The sequence below is a fragment of the Diabrotica virgifera genome, chromosome 2 (genome assembly GCF_917563875.1).
Source record: "Diabrotica virgifera virgifera chromosome 2, PGI_DIABVI_V3a".
Classification (NCBI taxonomy): Eukaryota; Metazoa; Arthropoda; class Insecta; order Coleoptera; family Chrysomelidae; genus Diabrotica; species Diabrotica virgifera.
This window is the reverse complement of record NC_065444.1, coordinates 144,279,794-144,305,498: the sequence shown is the minus strand read 5'-3', so window position 1 is coordinate 144,305,498 and position 25,705 is coordinate 144,279,794. Positions and strand designations below refer to the sequence as shown.

Genomic DNA, 25,705 nt, shown 5'->3' with positions numbered 1-25,705 from the left:
ACGTTTCTCTTACGTTCCGTCAGGCGCTTGCGTTCATCTATAAACACGAGTACACAAAATTCGGTGTTGATCTTTTCCAGTGCGTCTCCGTTGCGTCTACGTCTACGCTACGTCAAACTATAAATCCAACTTTAATGTCCAGGGGCCTGATTCTAAATCAAATTTCGACACTAAACAAGTCGCTTTCAATATGGCGACGGTTGAAATGCGATTGTGCGAGCCTTGTGGATTTTAGTTGAACTAACGAAGTGACGTCATGAAATAGCGACTATCGAAATTAATAGCGACTTTAAAAAGGGTGTTGATATTATAATTTCGACTGTCGAAATTATTTGACACGGAGATGAATGATTGGCCAAAAGCGAGGTTAGGTTTAGTTTAGATGTGTTTTGTTTATTTCTTGCAAGGAAAACTAAAGCAAAAGGTATTATAATATAGCTGGGTTTAATTGAAATTTGCTTGTTTTGAGGAATTAGATAGAATAGTATTAAATTAGAAATATAATAATTGAGAATGTCCACAACATGAATCATCAACTCAATGAAAGATGTAAGGTAATAATCTGGGAAAATTAGTAAAAAACAAGAAAAATTAATTACCAGCTATTTTATTGCTGGATATGCTGAAATCAAATCTTAAGACTTCCTATATTAGTAATATAGCTGTGCAAAGTCCACAGAAAGTGTGCTATTTTGTTTATAAACAAATTAGTGCTCCCAAATCTTTTTTTATTATTGCTCTATAACTCCGAAAATTTTAACTTTAAACCAAAACACTCACATAAAAATTGACAGTAATTCTGCACATTGATAATTTATTCCAATTTCCTTCGACGGAAATTTTCCTCGGAAAATTCGGGTTTTCCAAACAAAATCTTTAATTTTCAACTAAAATTTGAGGGAAGTAATTATTTATCAATAATTAAATAATTTGGTGACAGTGACATAAATCTTTTTTGTTATAAGTGTCTTGAAGATATGAAAATTTGTATGTACAAAGAGGACCGGAATTAAAAGGTATCTAATGGTTCAAAGATTAAAATCCTGTTGTTTATAACTCTGTCGCAAATGCCGGTCAAATTTGACCGGTTATACCTGGAATCACTCCTCGCAATTCAATTTGTTTTTCTTCGTAAAGGACACAGAAGCCGTGCCCTTTTCAACAGCGTTAACTTAATTTAATTAAATCTAATATTTTCTGAGGGGTTCTATTTGTTTATAAGCCAAAAAATTGTTTCTTTATAACATTCCTGAGACCGCTCAAATGGTCCAATTTCAATCCTGTAAGGAACGTTGAATAGGTATAGTGCTTTTTTATACGAAAATCATAGTTATTCTGGTGTATCATAATCTTTCTGGTTATTATTTCGACCGAAATTTTTTGATTAACATTTTAATTATTGCTAAACTATTGGTTAGATTGTCGCCGGTCTCCTGATATACAGAGAGGGGCTAAATTATGGAATAAATTCATTTTCTCTAAAATGGACGATTTTAGAGAAAAATCCCGAAACAGGTCGATTTTTATTTTTAAATTAAATTTCTTGGCATATATTTCAAACTAGTGACGTCATCCATCCGAGCGTGATGACGTAATCGATTATTTTTTTTAAATAGGAATAGGGGTTCGTGTTGTAGCTCATTTACAAAGGCGTTCAATTATCTATTCAGTATTATAAACATTAATATCATTATTTATACAGGGAGGCCAAAAAAATTTTTGAATTAAATTAATTGACGCAAGAAGAAGAATGCATGTAATTTATTTAACTCAAAATACATTCTATTGCTGTCAGAAAATAGAAAAAAATGTTTATTTTGCAAATAAACATTGCTTTTAGCTTAAATTAAATGTTCAAACTGCCAATAGGTAGGAGGGAGGCTGTTTGTGATTTAATTTAAGCGAAAAGAAATGCTTATTTGTGAAATAAACCTTTTCTTCTATTTTCTGACAGCAGTACAATGTATTTTGAGTTAAATAAATTACATACATTCTTTTTGCGCCAATTAATTTAATTCAAAATTTTTTTTTGGCAACCCTGTATAAATACCTAATGATAATAATGTTTATATTACTGAATAGAGAATTGAACGCCCTTTCAAATGACCTACCACACGACCCCTATTCCCATTAACAAAATTATCGATTACGTCATCACGCTCAGATGGATGACGTCACTAGTAAGAAATATATGCCAAAAAATTGTAATTTAAAAATAAAAATCGACCTCTTTCGGGATTTTGCTCCAAAATCGTCCGTTTTAAAGAAATGAATTTATTCCATAATTTAGCCCCTCTGTATAATCTACTATAATAAATCTTTCATGTCATCAATTATTTAATTATTGATAAATAATTAGGTACTTCCCTAAAATTTTAATTGAAAATTGCAGATTTTTTGGGAAAACTCGGATTTTCTGAGTAAAATTTTTGTTGAAGGAAATCGGAAAAAAAATAACTTTGTGCAGAACTAAATTACGGTGAATTTTTATTTGAGTGTTTTTGGCTCAAAGGAAAAATTTTAGGAGTTACAGACCACTAATTGAAAAATAAAGAAGATTTAGAAGTGCTAATTTGTTTATAAATAAAATAACACACTTTCTGCGGACTTGTCATACCCCATATTACTAATAAAGTAACGCATAAATTCGTTATTTCGTAAAGTGGTTACTTTAAGGAAAATTCCCGAAACACGTCGATTTTTATTTTTAAATTACGGTTTTTTGGCATATATATCATACTAGTGAAGTCATCCATCTGGGCGTGATGACTTAATCGATGATTTTTTTAAATGAGAATAGGGGTCATATGATAGCTCATTTAAAAGGGTATTCAATTCTCTATCCAAGAATATAAACATTAACATAATTATTTATACAGTGTGTTCAAAAAACATTTTTTAATTAAAATAAGTGAGACAAAAAGAAGAATATAATGTAATTATTTAATTCAAAATACATTTTACTACTGTCAGTAAACAGAAAAAAAATTTATTTGACAAATAAACATTGATTTTCGCTTAAACGAAATGTTCAAACTGCCAAGCGACAGGTGGGTGGCAGCTTTAACATTGAATTTAAGCAAAAAACAATATTTATTTCTCAAATAAACATTTTTTTCCTGTTTTCTGACAACAGTAAAACGTATTTTGAATTAAATAAATTACGTACATTCTTCTTTTTGTTTCAATTATTTTAATTAAAAAAATGTTTTTTGAACACCTTGTATAAATAATTAGGTAAATGTTTATATTAGTGAATAGAGAATTGAATACCCTTTCAAATGAGCTATCACATGACCATTCTCATTTAAAAAAATCATCGATTACGTCATCGCGCCCAGATGGATGACGTCACTAGTATGATATATATGCCAAAAAATCTGAATCTAAAAATAAAAATCGACCCGTTTCAGGATTTTTCATTAATGTCGCTGGTTTACGAAATAATGAATTTATGCGTTACTTTATGGACGCACTGTATATGCAATCTTAAGATTCGATTTTAGCAAAAAAATAGCTGGTAAATAATTTTTCCCAAAAATGACATTTTTTCGATAATTTTCCCAGACTATCAACAAGTTCCAATAAACGGGAGCGCCAACCCAAATTCTGAGCAGTCTCAACATGATAAGATTAATATCCCCAGTTGTAACTAATATCGAAATGAATAAGAATCGCTATATTCTGCGGCTGTCATGGCGGTGTCGAAATGAAATTGCGACTGTCGAAATGAATTAGAATCAGGGCCCAGCAAACGACGGCAATGTTGCCAGATTCCTTTTAGCGGGAATTTTAAAATTTTATAGCAGTTTGGTTTTAAATTTGACAGTTCTGTTTTCTCAAGTCAAAAATCTTAACCTTACTTTTACAAGTGATTAGGATTATTATTATTATTTTATTTACATGTAAATTGAAACAATAAATATTGTGCTGTGTCATAATTTCAAACTCATTATGTTGCAGTCTTTTCCAGTTGATAAAATTGCAATTCAAAAACTTTTAGGTAGGTAGGTGTAACTTCCACATTATTATTTATTTTTTAAGTATTAAGGTTGATGTTGATATCAAAAATTTAGATTTCAAAGATAGTTTTAAATAGGTAGATACTAATAGAGTAATACTAGATAATAGATTAGATACAAAGTAAGCTGTAAGTAGTATAACTGCCCATGTAATCACCTGTTATGTTGTTTTTTTTAGATTTGCACTGTATGGATGGCACAGGAAGAGAACAAGAACATGAAACATCTTATTATGAATGTATATGTATGTGATCCTCAAAAAATTATTTTACAAAACAAGATAGAGAAAGAGCTTTAAAATCCCAAGGATCCTGCAAAATGTTTATTTGGTGTACTAGTCGAATAATAGTATCTAAAAATATTGAAACTATTTTAAAACACATTACGGGCATGAGGATGATATAGAGCACTTACATAAATACCAAAATCAGATAAATATCTCTTCAAAGTTTATTTTGAGACTTTCTTCAAAAATGTAAGTAAAATATTTGCGTATCGACGGCGGAAAGGCAGGACTTCGTAACTGAAAAAATTTTATAACATGAGTTACTTCAGTTTTCGCTTTAGAATAAGTGTATCGGCAGCTATTAAACAGCGATTACAGCTGGGAAAGTTTCCGGAAGGCTTCCAAAAGGCTTTCCCAGCTCTAAAAGCTGTTTAATAGGTGCTGATACACTTATTCTAAAGCGAAAACCGAAGTAACTCATTTTATACAAATTTTTCAGTTATGAGGTCACTAAACCACTTTTTAAATATTACTCATGAATATTTACTACAGTTTACAATTTCAAACTAGTGTGTTTGAGTCTCCTATACCTATATTTTACTTTTTTAGTAAACTTCAGACTGTTCAGGATAGCATAATAGCATAGGAGGCGAATTAAAAAGAATTGATTTACTTACAAGAAAAGATATCACAAACATTAAACTCTCTTATGGCATTGATTTGAAAGATGGGCATATGTACAATGATGATGCAACCAGTGTTTATTTTTGGGTTGAATGCTTACAGACTCATGTCCAATATTATTTTACAAACAACAGGGCATACTAATGGATATTCATTCTGAATTTAACATTTATGATTTTTGTCTTATTTCCTTAATATTGTGCCAAAAGGAAATGTTAATTAAGTTTGGTAAATCCTTTATAGCAATCGATGGAACTCATGGGCTCAATTCGTATGACTTTGAACTTATTGGCAGTATTAGTAAAAGATGAATTTGGGAATGGATTTTGTACTGCTTTCTTATTTTCAAATAGAAAAGATACCTACCTACTTTAATTTACCAATTTTTTTAAATACATGTCTGTGTTGGTATTATATGTATAGTCAAATGTTTTCATATCAGGCATAAGCGATACCTTTTACAATGCCTCGTCAAATGTAATGGGTATTGCTCCTAATAGACTGTTAAGTGTCTGGCACATAGATAGGGCATGGTAAGTAAATCTTAATAAAATATCTGATTCTGAAAAAAATACTATTATGTATACAAGATGTATTAATGATGGTTTAGAGAGTATTAATAGCTTTTTGGGTAGACTTCTAAGTGATGTAGATACATACAATTTTAGTAAGTATTTCCAGTAGAACTACTGCAATAACATCCAACAATGGGCCTATTGTTATAGGAAGGGGTTGTGGAATTAATACCAATATGACCATTCAAAATTTTCATAAAATTTTGGATAAAAGGGTATCCATTAGTTGTTATCAGTTAAGTTTAAAACTTGGCACTCATGGAGAGCTATACCATAATATATAATAGGTATATCTCATAATATTACATCTCATATTGTTCACTACAGTAGTAATGAGTGAGCCTGCATACACAGAACCATAATAATATATTATAGTTCGTGTATGCAGGCTCAGTTTGGTGCCCATCTCGAACAAGCTCCACTTGGCTGGTACCACATACTTAAATCATTTATTTAGTTACACAGTACTACTCACATACCTTATGTGTCGTCAGTACCTTCCGTAAAACCTTCGTGATGCTACCCATACGTCATGGCCACTGAATGTGTTAAAGCTTGTTAATGTAGGAGAGTTATACTAAAATATATATCTTATATTATATTGCCTTAAATAGAAAAAATATCTTATTTAAATTGTATCCATGTAAGTTTTGATTTAATGAAATAAACCTTTTAATCAAAAAAGTGTTGTTTACTTGTGTACACCCAGCAATATCCTGATCATAGATAAATAATATAGTATTACCGGATCCTGATATGCAGACGCCAATAGGGCTTTTCATCGATTGTCATTTGTTTCGAGCTTCTGTCATGAGTCACATAATATTAATGTATCTACGCTACGTCATACGTCTTTGGTTTGTATCATTGGTATATACCAATAACATACGACGTAGATATATTAATATTATGTGACACATGACAGAAGCTCGAAACAAATGACTGTGAATGAAATGCCCTATTGAATAGGGCTTTTCATCGATTGTCATTTGCTTCAAGCTTCGGTCAAGTGTCACATAATATTAATATATCTACGTCATATGTCTTTGGTTTGTATCATTGGCAATATCAATAACATATGACATAGATATATTAATATTAGACAACACATGACAAAAGCTCGAAACAAATGACTGAGTGAAAAGCCCTATATCATGTAAATACAAGTCATAAAGATGTCTTTCTATTTCTACGGTTAAAATTTCACAGCCTAAAGACATCATTAATGTAACTTCTTAAGCCGTCACAAAATGACTGCAATAAGAAAATAGAATTTATTAACTCGCCTCGCCCCAGGCAAAGTAAAGGTGCTAGGCCACTAAGAATGTTTTTTTCAATTTTTTTTATTTTGCGGCTTTAGCGCTTAGCTATTTAGCCAGATACATGATGAGGATTAATACTATTATAATACATATTAAAACTAATTCAAATTACTAGTAATTTTATTAATATTCTGAATAATTATGTAACCACTTAATACTAAAATAAAAGTGTCCATCTATACTATCCCAACACATTTTCACCTTTGAAATCGTAAATTTCCATTCCCATTAAAAAATCATTTGTACTGTATAAGTATATTTCTTTTGAGCTTCATTTTTTTTTTCAAAATACTGCAACATGAGTTTTAAATTATGACACAGTACAATACTTGTTTCAATATTTACATGTAAATAAAATAATCCTAATTACTTGTAAAAGTAAGGTTATAAATTTAAGAATACAGAACTCTCTTTTAAAACCAAAGTGGCATTAGACTAATTTTAAAATTCCCGCTAAAAGGAAAAAGGTAAATCTGGCAACAGTGCCGTCGTTTGCTGGACATTTAATCTCTCCCCTCATGGACTGGTTTGCGGCATCTCTTTCTAACACATTGTATCGAGAATCTGTGATGACATTCAGCAAATATTCAGTGTGAGTATAGGCACGGAAGGGGAGGACAACTGTAGCAGCTTTACTATGCGTAAGAGTGAAACAGCACTAATCCAAATAAAAAAGATGGTGTCGTCACTTCGCTCTGAATGACACTCTCTCTATGCTAATATATAACTCTATGGTGCCAACCAGAGGTCACGTGGTTTGGATTGCCTAATTCGTCCCACAAACAGCCACAGTGTACCACGCATAGAAAAAAGTGTTGTGTGATTTGGTACCACGTGACCATGTGTCAAAGTTAACGCTCCCAGCGGATAGAGAGAGCACAGATTTTTAGAATTTCAAAAAAACTGCAACTGTGACGTCACTTTGACGTACTTCCTCAAGTACGTCAAGTTTGCTCAAACTGTTTGATCAAATTATTTGATGGTGAAGGCCGCGTCTCACCATCAAATAATTTGATCAAACAGTTTGAGCAAACTCCGGAAGTACGTCAAAGTGACGTCACAATTGCAGTTTTTTTGAAATTCTAAAAATCTGTGCTCTCACTATCAGTCTAGTTTGATCAAATTTTTTGTATTGAGTTGTCTAACTTGTTTGTACTTTATTTAAAATTAAAATTTTTCATTATTATCCACAATGAACACTCAGGATGTGACGTCACTAACTGTCACTTTCAGTTTGCTCAAACCGGTTTGATCAAATTATTTGATGGTGGGACGCGCCCTTGAGACGCGGCCTTTAATGCAAATCAATAAAAATAATAGAGAGTTATTGCCACCGGGAAATAAAGGATCCTTTATTACAGGATACTTTAATAAAGGACAAATACAGGAGGTCTAAAAGAGTGGTATTGCAAACGCAGTTAAAGAATCTTTTATTTTGACAAATGACATGAAATATTTTTGAAAATATAAAAATAACCTATAAAATTCCATTTGTCGATATAAATTAAAATAAGATAATTGAAGAGTAAAACGTTAAATTTAATTATTTTGTCATTTAAAGATGTTTAGAGAACATAATATATCCCATAATACTCATCGTTCAATAATATGGAAGTGCAATAAATTGGAAATACTATTTTAGGAGTTTTTAAATACTTTTGCATTATGGGTATATGTAATGGGGAATTTCTGGAGAATATATTATTAGGGAATAGTGGATATCCATTCCTCAACTACAACTACCGAATGACACCATTCCAGAATTTTCAGACAGAAGTTGTGTTTTTATAATCCATCACAAATCCCTTCAAGAATTGTTATTGAAAGAACATTTGGTATTGTGAAGAGATTTCCCATTTTACCATATGTAATGAGATGCAAGTTACCTTTTATTCAAAGAATAATATCAGCTTGTTCAGTTTTACATATTGCAGTAGTACATAATGGAGAAAACGTTGAAATACTGGCAAATGAGTGTGCTGTTGATATTGGTATAGAAGCTGTGGCAGTACATTTTCAACCAGGAGCTAATCTAATGCGACTAAATTGTGTGTGTGTTTGTTTAAAATTATTGTTCGACATTTAAAGCTAGCGCTTAAACTAATTTTATTTTTATTGGACTGCAGTTTCTTAATAAATTTATAAATAAATATAAATATTATATTGGTGACTGATTTTAAGTATTTTATGATCATTAGCAGGTTTTAAATAATAAATTTATAAATATATACATACATGCTATTGGCGTTTGATCTTTTATCCATTATGGCCCTCTCTTTCTTTCTTTTCACCTCTGGATAACTAGTTATCAGGAAGTTTATCTGACAGATTAGATACTAATAGATATCTGACAGAGAAAAACTTCCCGTTAACTAGTTATCCGGAGCTGAAAAGACAGATACTAAGGATACTGTTATATAAACTTCCCAATAATTAGTTATCTGAAAATGAAAAGACCTCTAATCTGTCAGATAAACTTCCCGATATACAAAAAGATAATAGAAGAATTAAGCTTTATGCTGGTTTTTATTAATTTTTTTGGCAATGTTTAAATAAACAAATACTGATGGCATGAAATGGATCACGAACAAGGAGGAATGAAGAAGGAATTGGAGATTGTGTTTACCATTAAACGCATAAAACTGCAGTATCTGGGACATATATGATAAATCAGCACCGTTACTCCCTGCTGCAGTACATATTGCAAGGTACAGTCAAAGGTAAGCGAAGACCTGGTAGAGGGAGAATATCAATGGAACTGTTTCGAATCGCAGCTAGCAAGGTTACGATTGCTATATGATTTCCAACATTCGAAACGGATAAGAACCAAAAGAAGAACATGGCATGAAAATGAAAGTGTATTAATACTTTTGATTAAAAACTTTATAGATTCTAATCTATAAAAGATTAAATTTTCAAAAATAAATACTTGAACCTTTGTTTTATTTTGTTAACCTGTTGTTATATATCTCTTGAATAGAACTCTATTTTGAATCTAGAATTTTAACAAATCCCAACTTTCATTAAAATGTATTGATCTTATATCTTCAATAAATATTTATTTCTATAGAAAAATGTAAAATATATTGAGTTTAATAAATGAGTTACTGATATTTTAGGTCTTATCATTGTAATTAGTAACAATTTAAAATTATTTACGTAATATTCCTTTTTACAACTTCTTGTAATAACTCAAGCTTCAATAAAATGTTCTTTTCTATATTCGTTTGGGTCAAAACATCAATAATCTATATCTCAGAATATTACTTAGAGTTGTTTTTAATAAATAAAACCCAACATACAACTTTAATGATGAAAGTTTAATCAAATATCAATCCCACAATACATAAATTATCAATCCAAAGAAGCGACAAGATAAATTCAAAATACAAGTGAAGTTACACCTTTCTTCACATTTTTGACACGTTATGTCAAAATAAAGGAACTTTTATTAAAATAAAGGTGTCCTCTAATTTTCCTTAAATACAGGCGGCCTGTATTTTATTAAAAGACAAAAATAAAAGACGCAATACTGCGCATGCTTATATGTCAAAATAAAGGATCTTTTATTACAGGTCGACTTAAAAGACGTTGGCAATAGAGAGATTTTGCACCTCTTAAAATAACCGCTGATTTTGGCTCCGCTATGGTTAACTTTATTAAGCATAACGATTACGGCAACGTTAAAAAGCAGAGTTTTTGCAGCCTGTCAAGTAGGTTTTTCGTGTCATCGTTATCGTTATTTAAACATAACCTCACTTCACAACGTAATTTTAATTTTAAGCATATACTTGAACAGTTTTTGATATTTTAATTTATAGGTAATCAAAATTAGAATCTATGTAAATGTAATTTTACTGATTTTTTTACATTCTGGCAAAAAAGCAATTTAACCATTACTATAACGATAACGATAAGCACTACTTTAAACCTCTGTAAATTACGGAATCCCTTATGTTTAATAACAATAACGGATCATATATTCGCTACTGCGCAGACGTAGTATAACGATAACCATAACGGAATTGTAAAATAAGAGGTGCAAAATCTCTCTAATAACTCTCTAATGTTACTAACGTTTTATTTCTCTAAATCTAACCTCAATTGATTACGTTCTCAGAAATTTCGAAAATTTTAGTACAACAGCTGCAGCACGTTTTTACGTCTCCTGAAAACTTTTGAAAAGTGGATTTATGCAGTTTTGTAAAAAAGCTCCTCATATGAGGTAGGTATTATTGTAAAAAGTTACTTTTTATGAAAAGTAATAACTTTTGAACAACAATATCACATATACGAATATTATGGTCTATAGAAGACACCATTTATAATACTATTACCAACACCAACATTTTTTAAATTATTTAATTTATCTACTTTCGCGCCTAAATTCAAACACCGGATGCTAAAAATACTTTCTACGCATAAGCAAACTTCTTGGCAAGCCTTGCTCCTGAAACTGTCATGGTCATGAATGAACCATTTTACGTTTGCTTTGATGACGAAGTCGAAAAAGTGTGAATGTAATTAAGAAGATACCACCGTACATAAAATAACAGAAGACAAGTGTTTAAAAATTATTTAATTGTAACAGTAAGGTAAGCTATTTGTACTCAAACAAACCATTCCGCGAGTCGTGGGTGTTATTGGGGTAGGGAGCTTCGCCGCCGTGATGTAAAATTTTGTGGAAGGGGTGTCCATAGTGTATTCTGGTAGGATATATTCATCCCCACATTCTTCGAAAACCACCACCACTTTCCTCCACCACGTACCAAATTCCGCGTCGTCACCATAGATATAGATATTATTTCCATCTCCAAGAATGGGCATTTTTTACTTTCCTTTTATTTAAGGTCATTAACCCAAAAGTGTCAGTTGAGGAGTGACCATACTCTTATCTTAATCTAAAATCTAAGTGTAATGCTCAATTTTGCTTAATATCATATTAACAATGAGCGAATGTAACCTTAATTTACAATAATTTAGCATTCTGAAAAACCTAATTTCAAAAAGTATTGTTTATTCAGGTTAATATTTTTCAAGTTTGATTTATCAGGAATAGTTTAGATAGATAGAATTTATTCATCCACAAAGTTTACACAATTCTTACAAAAAAAATGTATAAATACCCATCAACATAATAATTACAAATTATCTAGTATTAGTAGTATTTTCACAGCTGAGATTATAGCCATGGAAAAAGCTCTAGAATGGATCAAAGAATAATATTGAAAAAGCTGTGATAATAACAGACTCCAGATCTGCAATATATGCAATTGAAAATACTGATTTTAGTTCATACAAATCAAAAATTTTATGTAATATAAAAAATAATTTGTCTAAAGTGGAAGTAGTATTTATATGGGCAAAAGGGCATGCCGGTATATTGGGCAATGAGAAAGTGGATGAGTTGGCCAAAGATGCAATAAAAAAAGGTGAGATACTAACTCACATCTTATCGACAGATGCAATAAATGATGTCAAAGTTAGAATAAATAAAATATGGAAAAATATTACAAGCATGTCAAAAAATTTATATTTTTCTTTACATCAAAAACTTCCTCCGCCACCTGAATACATATTTAAATATAACCTGCCAAAGCAAGATATTTCTACTATCGTCAGATTAAAAACTCGACACGGGAAATATGAGGCACATCTGCACAAATTAGGAATAATTAATTCATCAGTCTGTTTTTGTGATAATGTTTCGATTAGAGATTTAAACCATATTTTCTTGGAATGCCAAATTAACGAGAGATATATAAATCAATTATATTACAATTTACGACAAACACAAGTTCATTTTCCAATTAGTATAGAATATCTACTAAGTTGTCATAAAATGGAAATATTTAAATTACTCATAAACTACTTGAAAGAAACAAATATAGTCATTTAAGTAAAATAGGTATAAATATAACAAAACTAATAAATTGAGGTAAAAATAAAATAAAAATCTGTGGCTAACGGACTCTCATCCAAGCCATTTTTTCACACACACACACACACACAATGTCATCTTATCCCACTAGTCAAAATTTTAATACAATATACTTATAGTAAAAGTACCTACACATGATTAAAATAAAACAGTGATTACAATAAAATAAATAAGAAATAAAAGTTACAAATAAAAATTTAGAACTATTGTTGCAAAAATGTTGTGTTTATTTGGATATTTTAGGACTTCTATAAACCTACTACAAAAAAGTCATTGGATAATAAGAAATTCCTAGTGTGTCTGTACAAAAACTACAGGTCAGATTAATCAGAATTTCTAAAATAATTAATTTCATTGTAAGTTCTTAAATTTCAAACTATATAATATCACTGTAGCAATATAAAACTATTTAAATACTAAAAATATCAAATAAAGAGTTAAAAAAATGATGAAAGACAAAAAAGAGCATTCTTGAATTTGAGACTCAGTCATTCAACTAGTCAATTTATTAATTATGTGCTTAACGAGGTTCTGAAACTACACTCATGGACAAAAATATCAAATACAGTAGAACCCCGATTATCCGTGTACAGATTATCCGTGCTATGATTTTCTATTTTCAAGTTGCGTTTTTGAGGTTTTATCAAAATAGCGTCATCATAAATCACTTGACGGAAACTCTATATGACGAAAGAGAGACTCATAATGAAAGATTTATTTTTTTCTGTTATTTTTTATGGTAGGTACATATGTGTGTGTATATGTACATATATATTATACATAAGAAATACATGTTCGGATTATGCGTGCTTTTCAATTATCCGTGCCACCCTTCGGTCCCGAGGAGCACGGATAATCGGGGTTCTACTGTATTTTGAAATTATCATGTGGAGTGAAATTTTTTGGTTTGTAATCCTCAGCTCTCCCAGTGTAATAGGGATAGGATTTCTTTTCCAAATGTGATGTTGTAACTACAGTGGAGTCCCAGTAATCCAAAATAATTGGGAACGAACCCATTTTGGATTACCAAATTTTTCGAATTAAACAGATTTTTTTAAAACACTCTTTTAATAAAAATAACATAAATAATATGCCTATCATTAAGTACAGTACTTGCATTTTGAATGCAATAAGAGCCTGTTTTAATAAGAAGGAAGTAATGAACCCTTTAATAGAAGAACACATTCATCTGAGATGTATGATCAAACACCATTTTTCTATACGAAAAGTTTGTCAATAGCGGAAACTGAGGCCACTAATCAGTGATGAAGATGGCATCATTTACTGGGTAGCAGCGGCTTGGGAATCTGTGAATGAGAAAGTTGTAAGAAACTCCTGGGAAAAAATTTGGCTAAGCTTACTTATGAAGAAATGCCAGATCTAGAGGCCAAAGAAACAAAATAATCCTGGCTGTGAAGAGGCGAATAACAATGATATAGAAGAAGGGTGCTAGCTGATGATGATGTCCACGAGTTATATATCGATGGCTTAGAACCATAGTGGCGTAACTACAAAAAACACAATTTCTAATAAAGTGAAATAAAGCTTTTTAAAACAGGGTAAACGCAAATTACTAAATATTTAATGGAATTATACCAACCGAAAGTATTTTTTAGTATAAAATAGAGGTATGAGAAACAGAATTTGTAGTAAAATGTATTATTTTATGTTTTTGGTAAAAATGATATAGGTTTTAGTTACACCTAGTGATGTAACCAATAAAAAACGGTACCGTTTTTTTAAAAAAAAACCGTTTTTTATTGCAAGCTTTCGTTTTTTTTGTTTTTTTTTTCGTTTTTTTTTATTTTGATTTTTTAAGTGGGTACAGTTTATTTAATGACAAAAACATATAATAAATATAATATTCTGTATAATTTTATAACAAAATAAGTATTATTTCGTTTCATAATTAATTTCGTATAAATCCTTTAAATAAAAAGACCATGGGTATAAACAAAATAAGAAGAGTTTATTCGTTAACTTGCAAAATCAAAGCAAAAATAAGTAATAAAAATTTATCAAATAAAAAAAACAACGTCTTAATGATTGAAAAGGTTCAATTAATTAACTGAATCCCTTAAATGAACACTGATCCGTCCCGTCGCTATCTGCATTTTCTTCAGACTCTGAAGCTTCCTCTTCATCACTTTCAAAGACAGACTCCGACTGATCTGAATTGGATATTATCATTGGTTCCGGTTCAGATTCTAATGCAGGATTGACTGTGAAGCTAGGGCCAGCAATTGATTCTGAACTGGATGATTCACTTGGCTGTAGTTCAGCCATTCATTTTAAATTATGAGCCACATACACGATTTTTGACGCTCGAGTATTGGTCAGCCTGTTTCTCTTGTTGGTGTGAATTCCCGAATATGAAGAAAAGGATCTTTCACATAGAAAACGAATCGCCAACTTGGAGAGTGCGGTATTTGAGCAAAGACCACTCCACCAGGCAATAGGGCTGATAGCTGCAATTGTGTCCTCATTCCATAGAAAAGCCTTTTTGAATAGTCCTTCTTTTGCAATAAAATTGACAACGTCAGCTAAGACGGCTGCTTCATCGACATCTGGCATCTTCTGTGCTACCTTGTATATGACTTCTGTCGCATCAGTCTACATTAAATAAAAAAATTAATATAAATATAAATAAAACCCACTATAACCTAAAAAAAAATTTACCATCTCATCTGAGCTAAGTTCGCAGCCACGATATTTTGGATCCAAAAGGTTAGCTACAAAATGAACACTATAAATAGCAAACTTCTTCCGATTTTCAAAAATTGCCCTTGTATCTGCTTCCTCTTTGGATAACAATGGACTTTTAGTGACATTTTCTAATGAGGTGTTAACCATTTTTTTTAAATAAATGCAGACATTTTGAAATCGTTGGTGTGTCACCTTCTACAGAGGTAATTGTGTTAGCAATTGGTTCCAGAAGCATAATGTATCCTTGTACCCGGTCCCAAAATATATCGCCTAGAGCATTTTTTTTTTAAGATGGGTGTTTGCTTACTGACTTTTCAACTTCTTCATTGATAGCCATCCTTTTTATTATTTGTTTGTTAGCAAGCAATGATTGTAGACAAAGAACTAATGATCCCCATCTGGTAGGCAATGGGAGTTTAACACTGCAACTTATTTTTAATTCGTTTTGTTTTTCCTTTACCCACGCAGATAATATGTGGCTTTGTCGGATGGCCTTTGTAAGGGCAACAGCCTCGGCAGTAAACGATTTCAGACTTGTTAAATTTTTGAGATCGGTAAATATTAAATTAAGAGAACGAGCAAAGCATCCATAGGTAAAAATGTTATTATCAAAATCATTTTCAATCAAGGCCCAAGCAGCTTTCATGTTTGCTGCATTGTCTGTGACTATACCAAATACCTTTCGGGGACCGATTTCACGTATTACTGCACCAAGGGTTTTTGCCATATATTCTGCAGTATGAGGTGCAGTGCCTGTGGGCATAATTTTAAAAAGGAATGGCTTTGGAGTTGTTACAACAAAGTTTAGGACAGCCTCGTTCCTAATATTGGACCATCCATCCACCATTAGTCCAACAGAATGTGCTCCAGCTTAAAGTAAAGAGATAATTATTTTTAACCTACTAGCATAATGTAGGTTTACTTATATTAAAGTCGGGCCGTTCTAAAATTACTGAAATATATACGACGGACGGTGTGGTACAACACTGTACTGCATCTGGTTGCTGTTCAAGGTCTTTACTGTTAAACTTCGTCCGTAGTACGTTGTTCAGTGGTAATTTTACAGCGGCTCGCCTATATATTGTCAATGTTTTAATAAATATAATAACAGTAAATTAAATATTTTTTTAAAAATTCCAAAATTCCCCAAATTACATTAGTTTTAATGAACTAATACGGTTCCAACCGGAGTCGATGCCAAATTACATCATTTTGTACAACACTCCTTGGTAATGATGCAATGGCATCGAAACCGGTTGGAACCGTATTAGATTATTATTAAAACTAATGTAATTTGTGGATTTTCTAAAAAATATTTAATTTATTGTTATTACGCAGAATTTCACAGAGTAAGGGCCGAAACAATAAATTTTAATAAATATGGTAAAACTTAAATCTTACCAATGTTTTCCGAAACCATAGCCTTTACACGTAGGTGCTCACTGTCTAATAGTGGGCCTGATACCAGGTGTCGGGTTGGTATCTGATAAGCAGGTCTGAGAAATTTAAACAACTTCTGCCACTGTATATTTTCTATTAAAGCCAGTGGTGCTTGACTTGAATAGATAGCCCGACTAAGCAGTTCATCGGCTTTTACTTTTTGTTCAGGTGTCATTTACCTCTTTAGATTGTGATTTCGGTTTTTCTGTAAATAAAATTCCCAAATTTATTAAATTTAAAAATAAGTCTGTAAAGTAAGGTTATCTTTAGGAATTTCTACTAAATAAAGAAGAGGGAAATTTGGAAATATTTTTAGAGCTTTGGTACATACCTTTAACTTTTTCCTCCCTTTTTTTATGTATTGTTTGTAATAGTCCAATGTTTCGTTGTTTTCTCTCCATCACTCCATACTTTATTTTAACTTCCTCTGGACATTTTAGGCATTTTTTAATATGTTCCAACAAACGTGTCCCATTTTTTGATAGTTGAAGTGTACAAAAAGTACACTCTACTTGAGGATTTTTTTTTCTGTGTTTTTAGCATTTTAAACAGGGAACTTACTTTGCAACTTTTCCTTCCCCGTGATTCCCGCGAAGAACAAGAACTCGAATTCGAAGACATTATAAACATTCAGTTTTTGTCACTAATGTCACTACAGTAGGTAACAAATAATTTATTATCATAAAACACAAAAAATATAATTAACAATAATTAATTTATTTAAACACACTTAAATAAGCACTAAACACAAATATTTCCGGCACAAGGCAAGTAAATCACAAAATAACAACAGAACACCTGCAAAAGCTAATCGGTAATTCCCCGGTTTTCTCAGCGCCAACGAATACGAGCGTCCTGCTAAATTTCGGTGATTCCCCAAAAGCAACGACGTAAAAAAATAATAGATAAAGGCAGTAAGGGTTTAATGTTTCAATATTTTTTAAAAAGGAATGTCAAACACTGAATAATCACATAATATTGAAATATTGGGTGATTTTTAGGCTTACAAACAACTCCTAATATTAATATTGTTAATATTACGTTGAGAAACTAATAAAAAACAATTAAAAACAAAAAAACACGTTTTTTATTGTTTTTTTTTTCGTTTTTTTTTTAGAATTCCAAAAAAACACGTTTTTTTACATCACTAGTTACACCTATAGGTAGTTACGTTTTTGTTACACTAAAAAATGTAGATACGTTTAATCTTAAGTGATCGTTTTAATAATAAAAATAAAAAAAAATAAACAGTATTTATTAAGCCAAATACTAAAAAATACAAAAAAAATTAATATTAATCACTATCTTCTTGATCGGATATGTTTTCGTTCCTATCTGTTCCATGACACTCGTTTAAAGAAGCATAAAAAGCATGATATGTTTTGGGAATAACATCTTGACAAAGCTCCATAAGATTTTTATGTTTTTCAGAGGAGATAGCCATGGTACTTGTATACATTCTTTCCAGATCAAATTCTACTTTTTGTTCTCTACGTAAGCTTCGTCTTACAGAAATTTTGGTTGAAACATCCAATTCTAGGAAAGCTTCTGAACCCATTTCGTATTTAAAAAAACACTGTGTTTGGGCTTTCTTTTTTAAACTGAAACCAAACGACTTTAAGCCAATTTATTTTGTTGCCTTTTCTATTTGCGCATGGACAGAATCACATTCCATCATGGAATGGCCAGGTTAAAAAAAAGTGGTTAATTATAAAAACACTCTAAATTGTCCAAAAACTAATGCAAAAAGTGTCTTTTCTTTTATGGAATTCTTCATATTTCTGGCTAATGTTTTTCTTTTTAAATGGCTTTTGTGCTCACTCTGTTTTTAGCTTGTTCGTTTGCTGACAAGTGATCAAATGCGAAACATTTGTCGCACAAGTCCTTCCTGGGAGTATGAAATGACAACTTAAACTCTGTATTAAAAATATTTCTGTATTACCACAGCTTTTGTGGATTCAATTTTTTATTTAAGCAGTCTTCTTTATAGAGGTTGTACATTATTTGAACATTTAAGTCGGATGCCAGATATTGCTTACCGGTATTTTTTCGGCAGTAATGAGACGGTACTCGAGAAAATAAATTTATATGATCAATAATATTCTGTTTAGCAATTTCAGGACGTTTATTTGCAGGTATGTGATGACCTCTTTTGTCAGATTGTATTATATTTTCCTAAGTGTGTTTAGATAGAATTCTCCTTACAAAAGTTTCAGATATGTCTAAAGTTTATTTTCATTGTCATCTAAAAAAGGCATTTTTAAAAATCTAAAACTAAAACCATTACTGTTAATCTCTAACCTGAGCTGGTAGGATTAAAATCTGGATCAGCTAGAAAGTCATCAGAATTTATGGTATCCTCAGTGTAATCTATAAAGGTAATAGTTTAAAATATATAGTTATTATTGTAATTAGGTATATTATGAATTATACTTACGATTTTCGCGAACCATATCCACTAACTTTTTTCCCCTAGACATATTTATTGACAGTTATTATGTAATTCATTAGAAATTAAATAATTAGGCGCACATTTATAAAAACAATATCTCCAACAACACACAATAATTTGGAACTATAAGCAATTTATAGGTTAGAACTGCGTCGCAAAGTCAACATTTATAAGGGACGGTTAGTGCCAAAAGAACGTATCGCCCGTTACAAGCTTACTTTACAATATTTATTATGAACCCAAATAACGTAAGCGCTGTTACTTTACTATGGGCCAAAACAAAAATGTTTTTTTGTACTTACGCGTAATGCCATCTTCTTAAATATTTATAGTAGCTATTCCGTTTCTTTGGCACTAAATTTTTACACCTTAGACATACTTTTGGCTATCTTAACTCGATTTCGCCAATTTTGTAGTTACGTCACTATGGCTCTAAGCCATCGATATGATGAACAGCAAATCATTGAAGTGGTTACTGAAGGACCTTCAAAACCCTCTGATGAAAGTGATGGGGAAGATGTCAACAGTGAACAACGGGTAACCCTTACAGATGCTGCAGTTTCCTTGATCTAGTGCTATACCACGTCATGCCAGTGGATACCATGTTTTTGAGACGCTGGTGTAATTTAGCTCCAAGGGAGAGGAATAGATCACATGTATGTAGGTGGCGCTGGCGTCAGGGTTTGGTATTAAAACATAACCCTATTTTATTCTGTCATTTATTTACATTGTTTTGGTACTCGTTTCTTAGTTGTTTTATAATTTTGTTAGTGATTTAAGTTTTAATAAGTTATTTAGGACATTTTTTTTAGTTTTAATTGTTAAGTTAATAATTTTAATTGTTTTTGGACACTGTTATTAAACTTTACACTATCACTATGGACTGGTGATTGTTTACACACGTGTGAATTTGTGCTCCGTATTAAAAACTCGAAATACCGGGATAATACGGACTGATAAAATACATACTAGTGATCATTGGCGAATTAAATACCCAAGAAGTGGATTGCAGGTGAGAATAGCCTACAGAATAACTTATTAATATAATAATTACCAAATAATTACTAAAAAGACTTGAAACACAAATTAGGTTGATAGGCAACCAGTTTTACCAAAAGTGTCTGGATAGGTAAGGAACCTCTGAAGAGCGAACCTCTGTGGACGTTATCTTACGCTAGACATATAGACAGCACACATTACAGCAGTGGCGTGCTGAGATAAGGGCAAATAAATCAGGATGAACATGACTAATGAAGAAATTATGCAATTTAAGGAAATTATCAAGGAATTAATAAACGAGACTACAGCTGAAATGATGAAAGATACGAAGGAACTGATTAACGAGGTAAAAGAAATGAATAAAATATACAGAGAAGAAATAAAACAGCTAAAAGAGGAAAATTTGAAGATAAAACAGGAAATGAAAGAATTGCGAGTTAAAATGATTTAAATTGAAGAAATAGAAGAAAGGCTAGAAGTAGCTGATAAGAAAGACAGAAAGAACAATATTATTATAAGCGGTCTGGAAATTCCAAATGCTACAGAAAAGGAAATGGAAGATAATGTAAAACATTTTTTCGAAAACCAGTTAAAGATAAAAATTTCTGTCCCAAAAATAAAGGAAATAAAGGAGAAGACATACCTGATTAAAGTAGAGAATTTTGCACAAAAATTGGAGATAATGAAAAACAAAGCTAAATTAACTAGGGGGAAATATAATCAAGTATATATAAATAACGACTTGACCCAAAACGAAAGAAAAATTCAACAAAAACTGAAGGAAATTGCAAAACAAAAAATAGAAGAAAGGAAAACCGTAAAAATTGGATACCAAAAACTTATAATCAATGGGCAGAAATGGACTTGGAATACAAAAAGCAGCGAATTGGAAAGGGATAATGCCAATACAAAAAAACTGGACAAATTAACTGCAAGGAAAAGCAAGTGCAAGGACCATAAGGAAACGACAAGGCAAGAAATAGGTAATGACAATGGCAAACAGGATAAGAAAAATATTTGGAGACTAGCAACGTGGAATATCAGAGGACTAAATGGTAAAGAAACAGAATTGAGCTACGAGTTCGATAAAAACAAAATAGAAATATTAGGTATTACAGAAACAAAAAAGAAAGGAATTGGTGAAATACACCTAGAAGGCGGTCATTTGCTTATATATAGCGGGGTTCCACCGGAAAAGAGAGCAGCTGCAGGAGTAGGTACTATAATTAAAAAAGAAAAAGTAATAAAAATACAGGACTGGAAAGGCTGGTCAGAAAGAATAGTCGCTCTTGAGATGAAAGATGAACAGGGAGAGCCACAGACAATAATTACGGCATATGGACCCGATGAAAATGAGAAAAAAGAAATCAAAGAAAAATTCTGGACGGACCTAAATATAGCAATAGAAAACAGTAAAGGGCAGATTTACGTCATTGGAGACTTCAACGGAAGAGTAGGAATCAAAGATGAGACAGTAACGGATGTAATTGGAAGGTACGGTGAAGAAGTGAGAAATGATAACGGAAAACGGTTAATAGAATTCTGCGTACTAAATAATTTAATAGTAACAAACACACACTACCAACACAAAGACATACATAAATTTACTAGGCAAGGACCAAGAGAATCAGAAAAGTCAATAATTGATTACATACTAGTAGAACGCGACAATCGAAAGGTAATTCAAGACGTTAGAGTCAGAAGAGGACCAGAAATAAGTAGTGACCATTATTTGTTGGAAGCTAGAATAAAGAATAAAAACAAAAAACCCCAGGAACATACAAAAGAAAAATTGAATACGAATCAATCAGAACTTACAAGCTCAGAAACAAAGAGATTGCCCTAAGATACAAAGAAATGGTTGATTTAGAAATAGCAGCTCTGGAAAATGCAAATGATAGTAACAACCTAGAACAAAAATGGCAATCATTTAAAAATCTATTACTGGAAGCGGCGAAAAAAGTATGTGGCATTAGTAAAAGGAATGACAAGGTGAGACAAACAAACTGGTGGAATGCCGAAATAAAACAACAAGTGAAAACTAAGAAAAAACTTTGGAATAATTATTTAGGAAACAAAACAGTAAACAATTACAGCAAATACAAAGAGGCAAGAACTGCAGTAAGAGATATGATAAAAACAGAAAAGGAAAAGAGTTGGCATCAATTTGGACAACAGCTGGAACACAATAGCAAAGAAAATCAAAAACTTTTTTATAGAACATTAAAATCTCTGAGAACAGACAAACCTAGTAAAGATATGAGAATTAAAAACAAAGAAGGAAAAATAATCACAGAAGAAAAAGAAATTATTGAAAGATGGCGACAACACTTCCAAGAATTATTAACTACCACAAAAGAGGATAGGAATAAAGAAAACAGTAACGCGACAGGTAGTGAAGAACAGAGAACAAGCATCGAGATAACAATCGAAGATACAATAGAAGCAATAGGCAAACTTAAAAACGGAAAGGCACCTGGACACGACCATATACCACCGGAAATGCTGAAGTACATGGGAATGAAAGGCGTAAAACAATTAGCTGAAATATTCAAAGAAGCAAGCAAAAAAGAAACAATACCGAAGGACTGGGAGATAGGAGTAATAGTACCGATATATAAGAAAGGAGACCACAAAGATTGTAACAACTATCGAGGAATTACACTATTATGTTCTTCTCTCAAAGTCTATGAAACAGTACTAGAAAAAAAGCTGAGAAACATTACAGAAACTACTTTAAATGAAGCAGAGTGGCTTTAGAAAGGGACGAGGAGTACAAGACCATATTTTCACGGTAAAACAAATAATTGAAAAAACGTTACTGTCTAAAAAGAAAGCATATATGGCCTTCATAGACCTGGAAAAGGCATTCGACAGGGTAAAACGACAAACTGTGTGGGACAGCTTGATAAGAAGAGGCGTTGACGATAAACTAGTTGAAATCATCAAAAGTCTTTATAAGAGAAATAGGAACTACATAATACATAAAAACATGAAATCAACAGAATTCGAAACAACTGAAGGACTAAGGCAAGGAGGTGTCATGAGCCCAACCCTCTTCAACATCTTTATGGACGAAATCATGATAGAGTGCACACCACAACTAAAGAAATTGCATGTAGGGTACAGGAATCTCCATAGCGTAACCATTTCGGAATGTGCATTCGCAGATGATGTAGTAGTTATCGCAGAAAAAGAAGAAGACCTGCAAAATAACCTGCAAGCATGGAATCACGCATTATGTAAACAGGGTATGAAGATAAATACACATAAGACGAAGACCATGGTAATATCGCAAGAACCAGTCGTAATAAATATGCAAATTAATGAGGAGGCAATAGAACAAGTAAACCATTTCCAATACTTGGGCGTTACAATCGAAAATAATGGAAGGCAGGACAAAGATGTTGAAGAGAGGATAAGTAAAACATCAAAACTATTTCATGCAATAAAAAATAGCTTCTTAAACAAAAAGGAAATCACAAGAAAAACCAAACTAACTGTATTTAACACCATATATAGACCAGTGCTTACATACGGCTGTGAATCATGGATACTAACTAGAAAACTAAAAAGCAAGATACAAGCCCTAGAAATGAAGTATTTACGAAGAGTTAGAGGAGTGACAATGAGAGACAGAATAAGAAGCACAGATATACGCACAGATCTTAAGACGAAATCTGTACTTGAGTATATTGAAGAAAAACAACTAAGTTGGTGGGGACACATGAAAAGAATGAAAGACAACATACCGGTGAAGAAAATATGGGAAGCCAGGATACAAAAGAAAAGAAGTAGAGGAAGACCTAGAGAAGATTGGGATACAGTAGTCGCTAAAATCATCCAAAGGAAGGGGAAAACAATAGCAGAAGCAAGCCGATTAGCATACAATAAGAAACAGTGGTCAACATTTGTACACACGTGAAAGGATGTGCCAGTCCCGACACTGAAAAGTAAAAGGGACTCAAAAGACTATATATATAATACTATCACTATGCCTTACAATTGTTGTGTGCCAGAGTGAAATTTGGTTTCGAATAAAACCGAAAATGTAAAATTTCATAAATTCCCATTGAATAAAGATCTAGAAAAACGATGGTTGATTGCTATCAGGTCTGGAAAAAGGATTAGCAAACATACAAAAATCTGTTCCAGGCACTTTTCAGATGAAAATTATACAGTTACAAGTTTGGGTAAGTTAAAAAATACTTATCCTAATTTCTTGCATTACTATTGTCTTGTTTTTTTAGGACAATGGAGGATTCTTAAAAAAGATGTGGTACCTTCATTGAATTTACCAAAAAGAAAATTGGATACTCAAGTGAAGGACTCTGGGAGAAGTAGAAAAAGACTTTGTACAACAGTATTGCCACTAAACAAAAACAATGAGCAGGCAGAAACTGATATAGTGCAAACAAAAAATGAATTAGTGCAGAGTGATACACAAAAGTGTGGTTCAGAGACACCTTCTAGTGAAAATCCATCAGTGAGTTCTAAGACATCTATTAAAACCCAAACCGTCATAACATTAAATAGATGTCAGTTAATAGCATATTAGTTTTTGTCGGAAGAACAGCTAAAACATTTTACTGGCTTTTCAAGAAAATTGTTTAGATTTTTTGTTGAAGAGTTTGGAAAATCTTACATTAAAGTTCATAGTGCACTTTCAGTGGAAAATGAACTCTTAATAACACTTATGAAATATAGACTTAATATGTATTATTCCACATTACAGAATTTTTTTCAGTAGAAATTCGAACTGTCCGAAAGATATTTGTTAAGTGGACCAGGCATCTGTACATTTGCTTAAAAAAAATAAACTTTTGGGACATCGCAACAATGTCAGAAGACCAGTACAAATTTATTCTGGATTGTACTGAAATACCCATAGAAAGAAGCACTGATCCTATTATACAGCAGGCAACGTATTCTACGTATTGTGGCACAAATATGTTTAAAGTACTAATAGCCTGCTCAGAAAAAGGGGAAATTATATATGTATCTGATGTTTATGGAGGCTGTATTTCTGATAGAAAGATTACAGCAGAATGTGGAATATTATAATTAATTCAAGAAGGAGAATTTGTTTTAGTTGACAGGGGTTTTGACATATCCGATCTGTTAGAAGAAAAAGGAGTACATTTAAATATACCTCCTTTTAAAAAAGGAGCTCAGTTGTCAGAAGAGGATATAATAAAAACAAGGGCAATTGCCAATCGTAGAATAATTGTTGAAAATGTTATAGGATTGGCAAAAAAACATAAAATACTGCAAGATAGAATTTCTTCTAAATTATTTCCATATGTTAATGAAATAATTTATAACTGTTTCATGATTT

The 25,705-nt window shown here is 31.8% G+C and overlaps 3 protein-coding genes and 1 long non-coding RNA gene across 8 annotated transcripts in view; 2 read left to right on the top strand and 2 right to left on the bottom strand.

Annotated features, from left to right (window-relative positions):
- Positions 1-3,590: 3,590 nt before the first annotated feature.
- Positions 3,591-6,329, top strand: LOC126880276 (uncharacterized). Its single transcript, XR_007696531.1, has 3 exons — positions 3,591-4,003; positions 4,201-4,497; positions 4,858-6,329. It is a non-coding gene; the product is annotated as an uncharacterized LOC126880276 (long non-coding RNA).
- Positions 6,330-11,206: 4,877 nt separating this feature from the next.
- LOC126880259 (craniofacial development protein 2-like) overlaps positions 11,207-25,705 on the top strand; it is a 701,034-nt gene continuing 686,535 nt past the window's right edge. For 4 of the 5 annotated variants that reach the window (XR_007696523.1, XM_050644031.1, XM_050644029.1 and 1 more), the window contains exon 1: positions 11,260-11,424. Coding sequence is in view for 1 of the 5 variants with exons in the window: in XM_050644032.1 (XP_050499989.1) it covers positions 20,921-22,213 (1,293 nt within the window). In the remaining 4 variants the exon portion in view is untranslated. Of the gene's footprint in view, positions 11,425-19,784; positions 22,214-25,705 lie in introns of those variants that run through there. The other variant, XM_050644032.1, reaches the window with a different exon arrangement.
- LOC126880270 (uncharacterized) lies at positions 14,719-15,746 on the bottom strand. The gene is made up of 2 exons (XM_050644047.1): positions 15,450-15,746; positions 14,719-15,383 (listed from the first exon to the last, which is right to left on the bottom strand). The coding sequence occupies exons 1-2, from the start codon at positions 15,621-15,623 to the stop codon at positions 15,057-15,059; spliced, it is 501 nt and encodes a 166-aa protein (XP_050500004.1). The 5' UTR covers positions 15,624-15,746; the 3' UTR covers positions 14,719-15,056.
- On the bottom strand, positions 15,763-19,773 carry LOC126880819 (uncharacterized). Its single transcript, XM_050644884.1, has 2 exons — positions 16,878-19,773; positions 15,763-16,346 (listed from the first exon to the last, which is right to left on the bottom strand). The coding sequence occupies exons 1-2, from the start codon at positions 17,089-17,091 to the stop codon at positions 15,763-15,765; spliced, it is 798 nt and encodes a 265-aa protein (XP_050500841.1). The 5' UTR covers positions 17,092-19,773.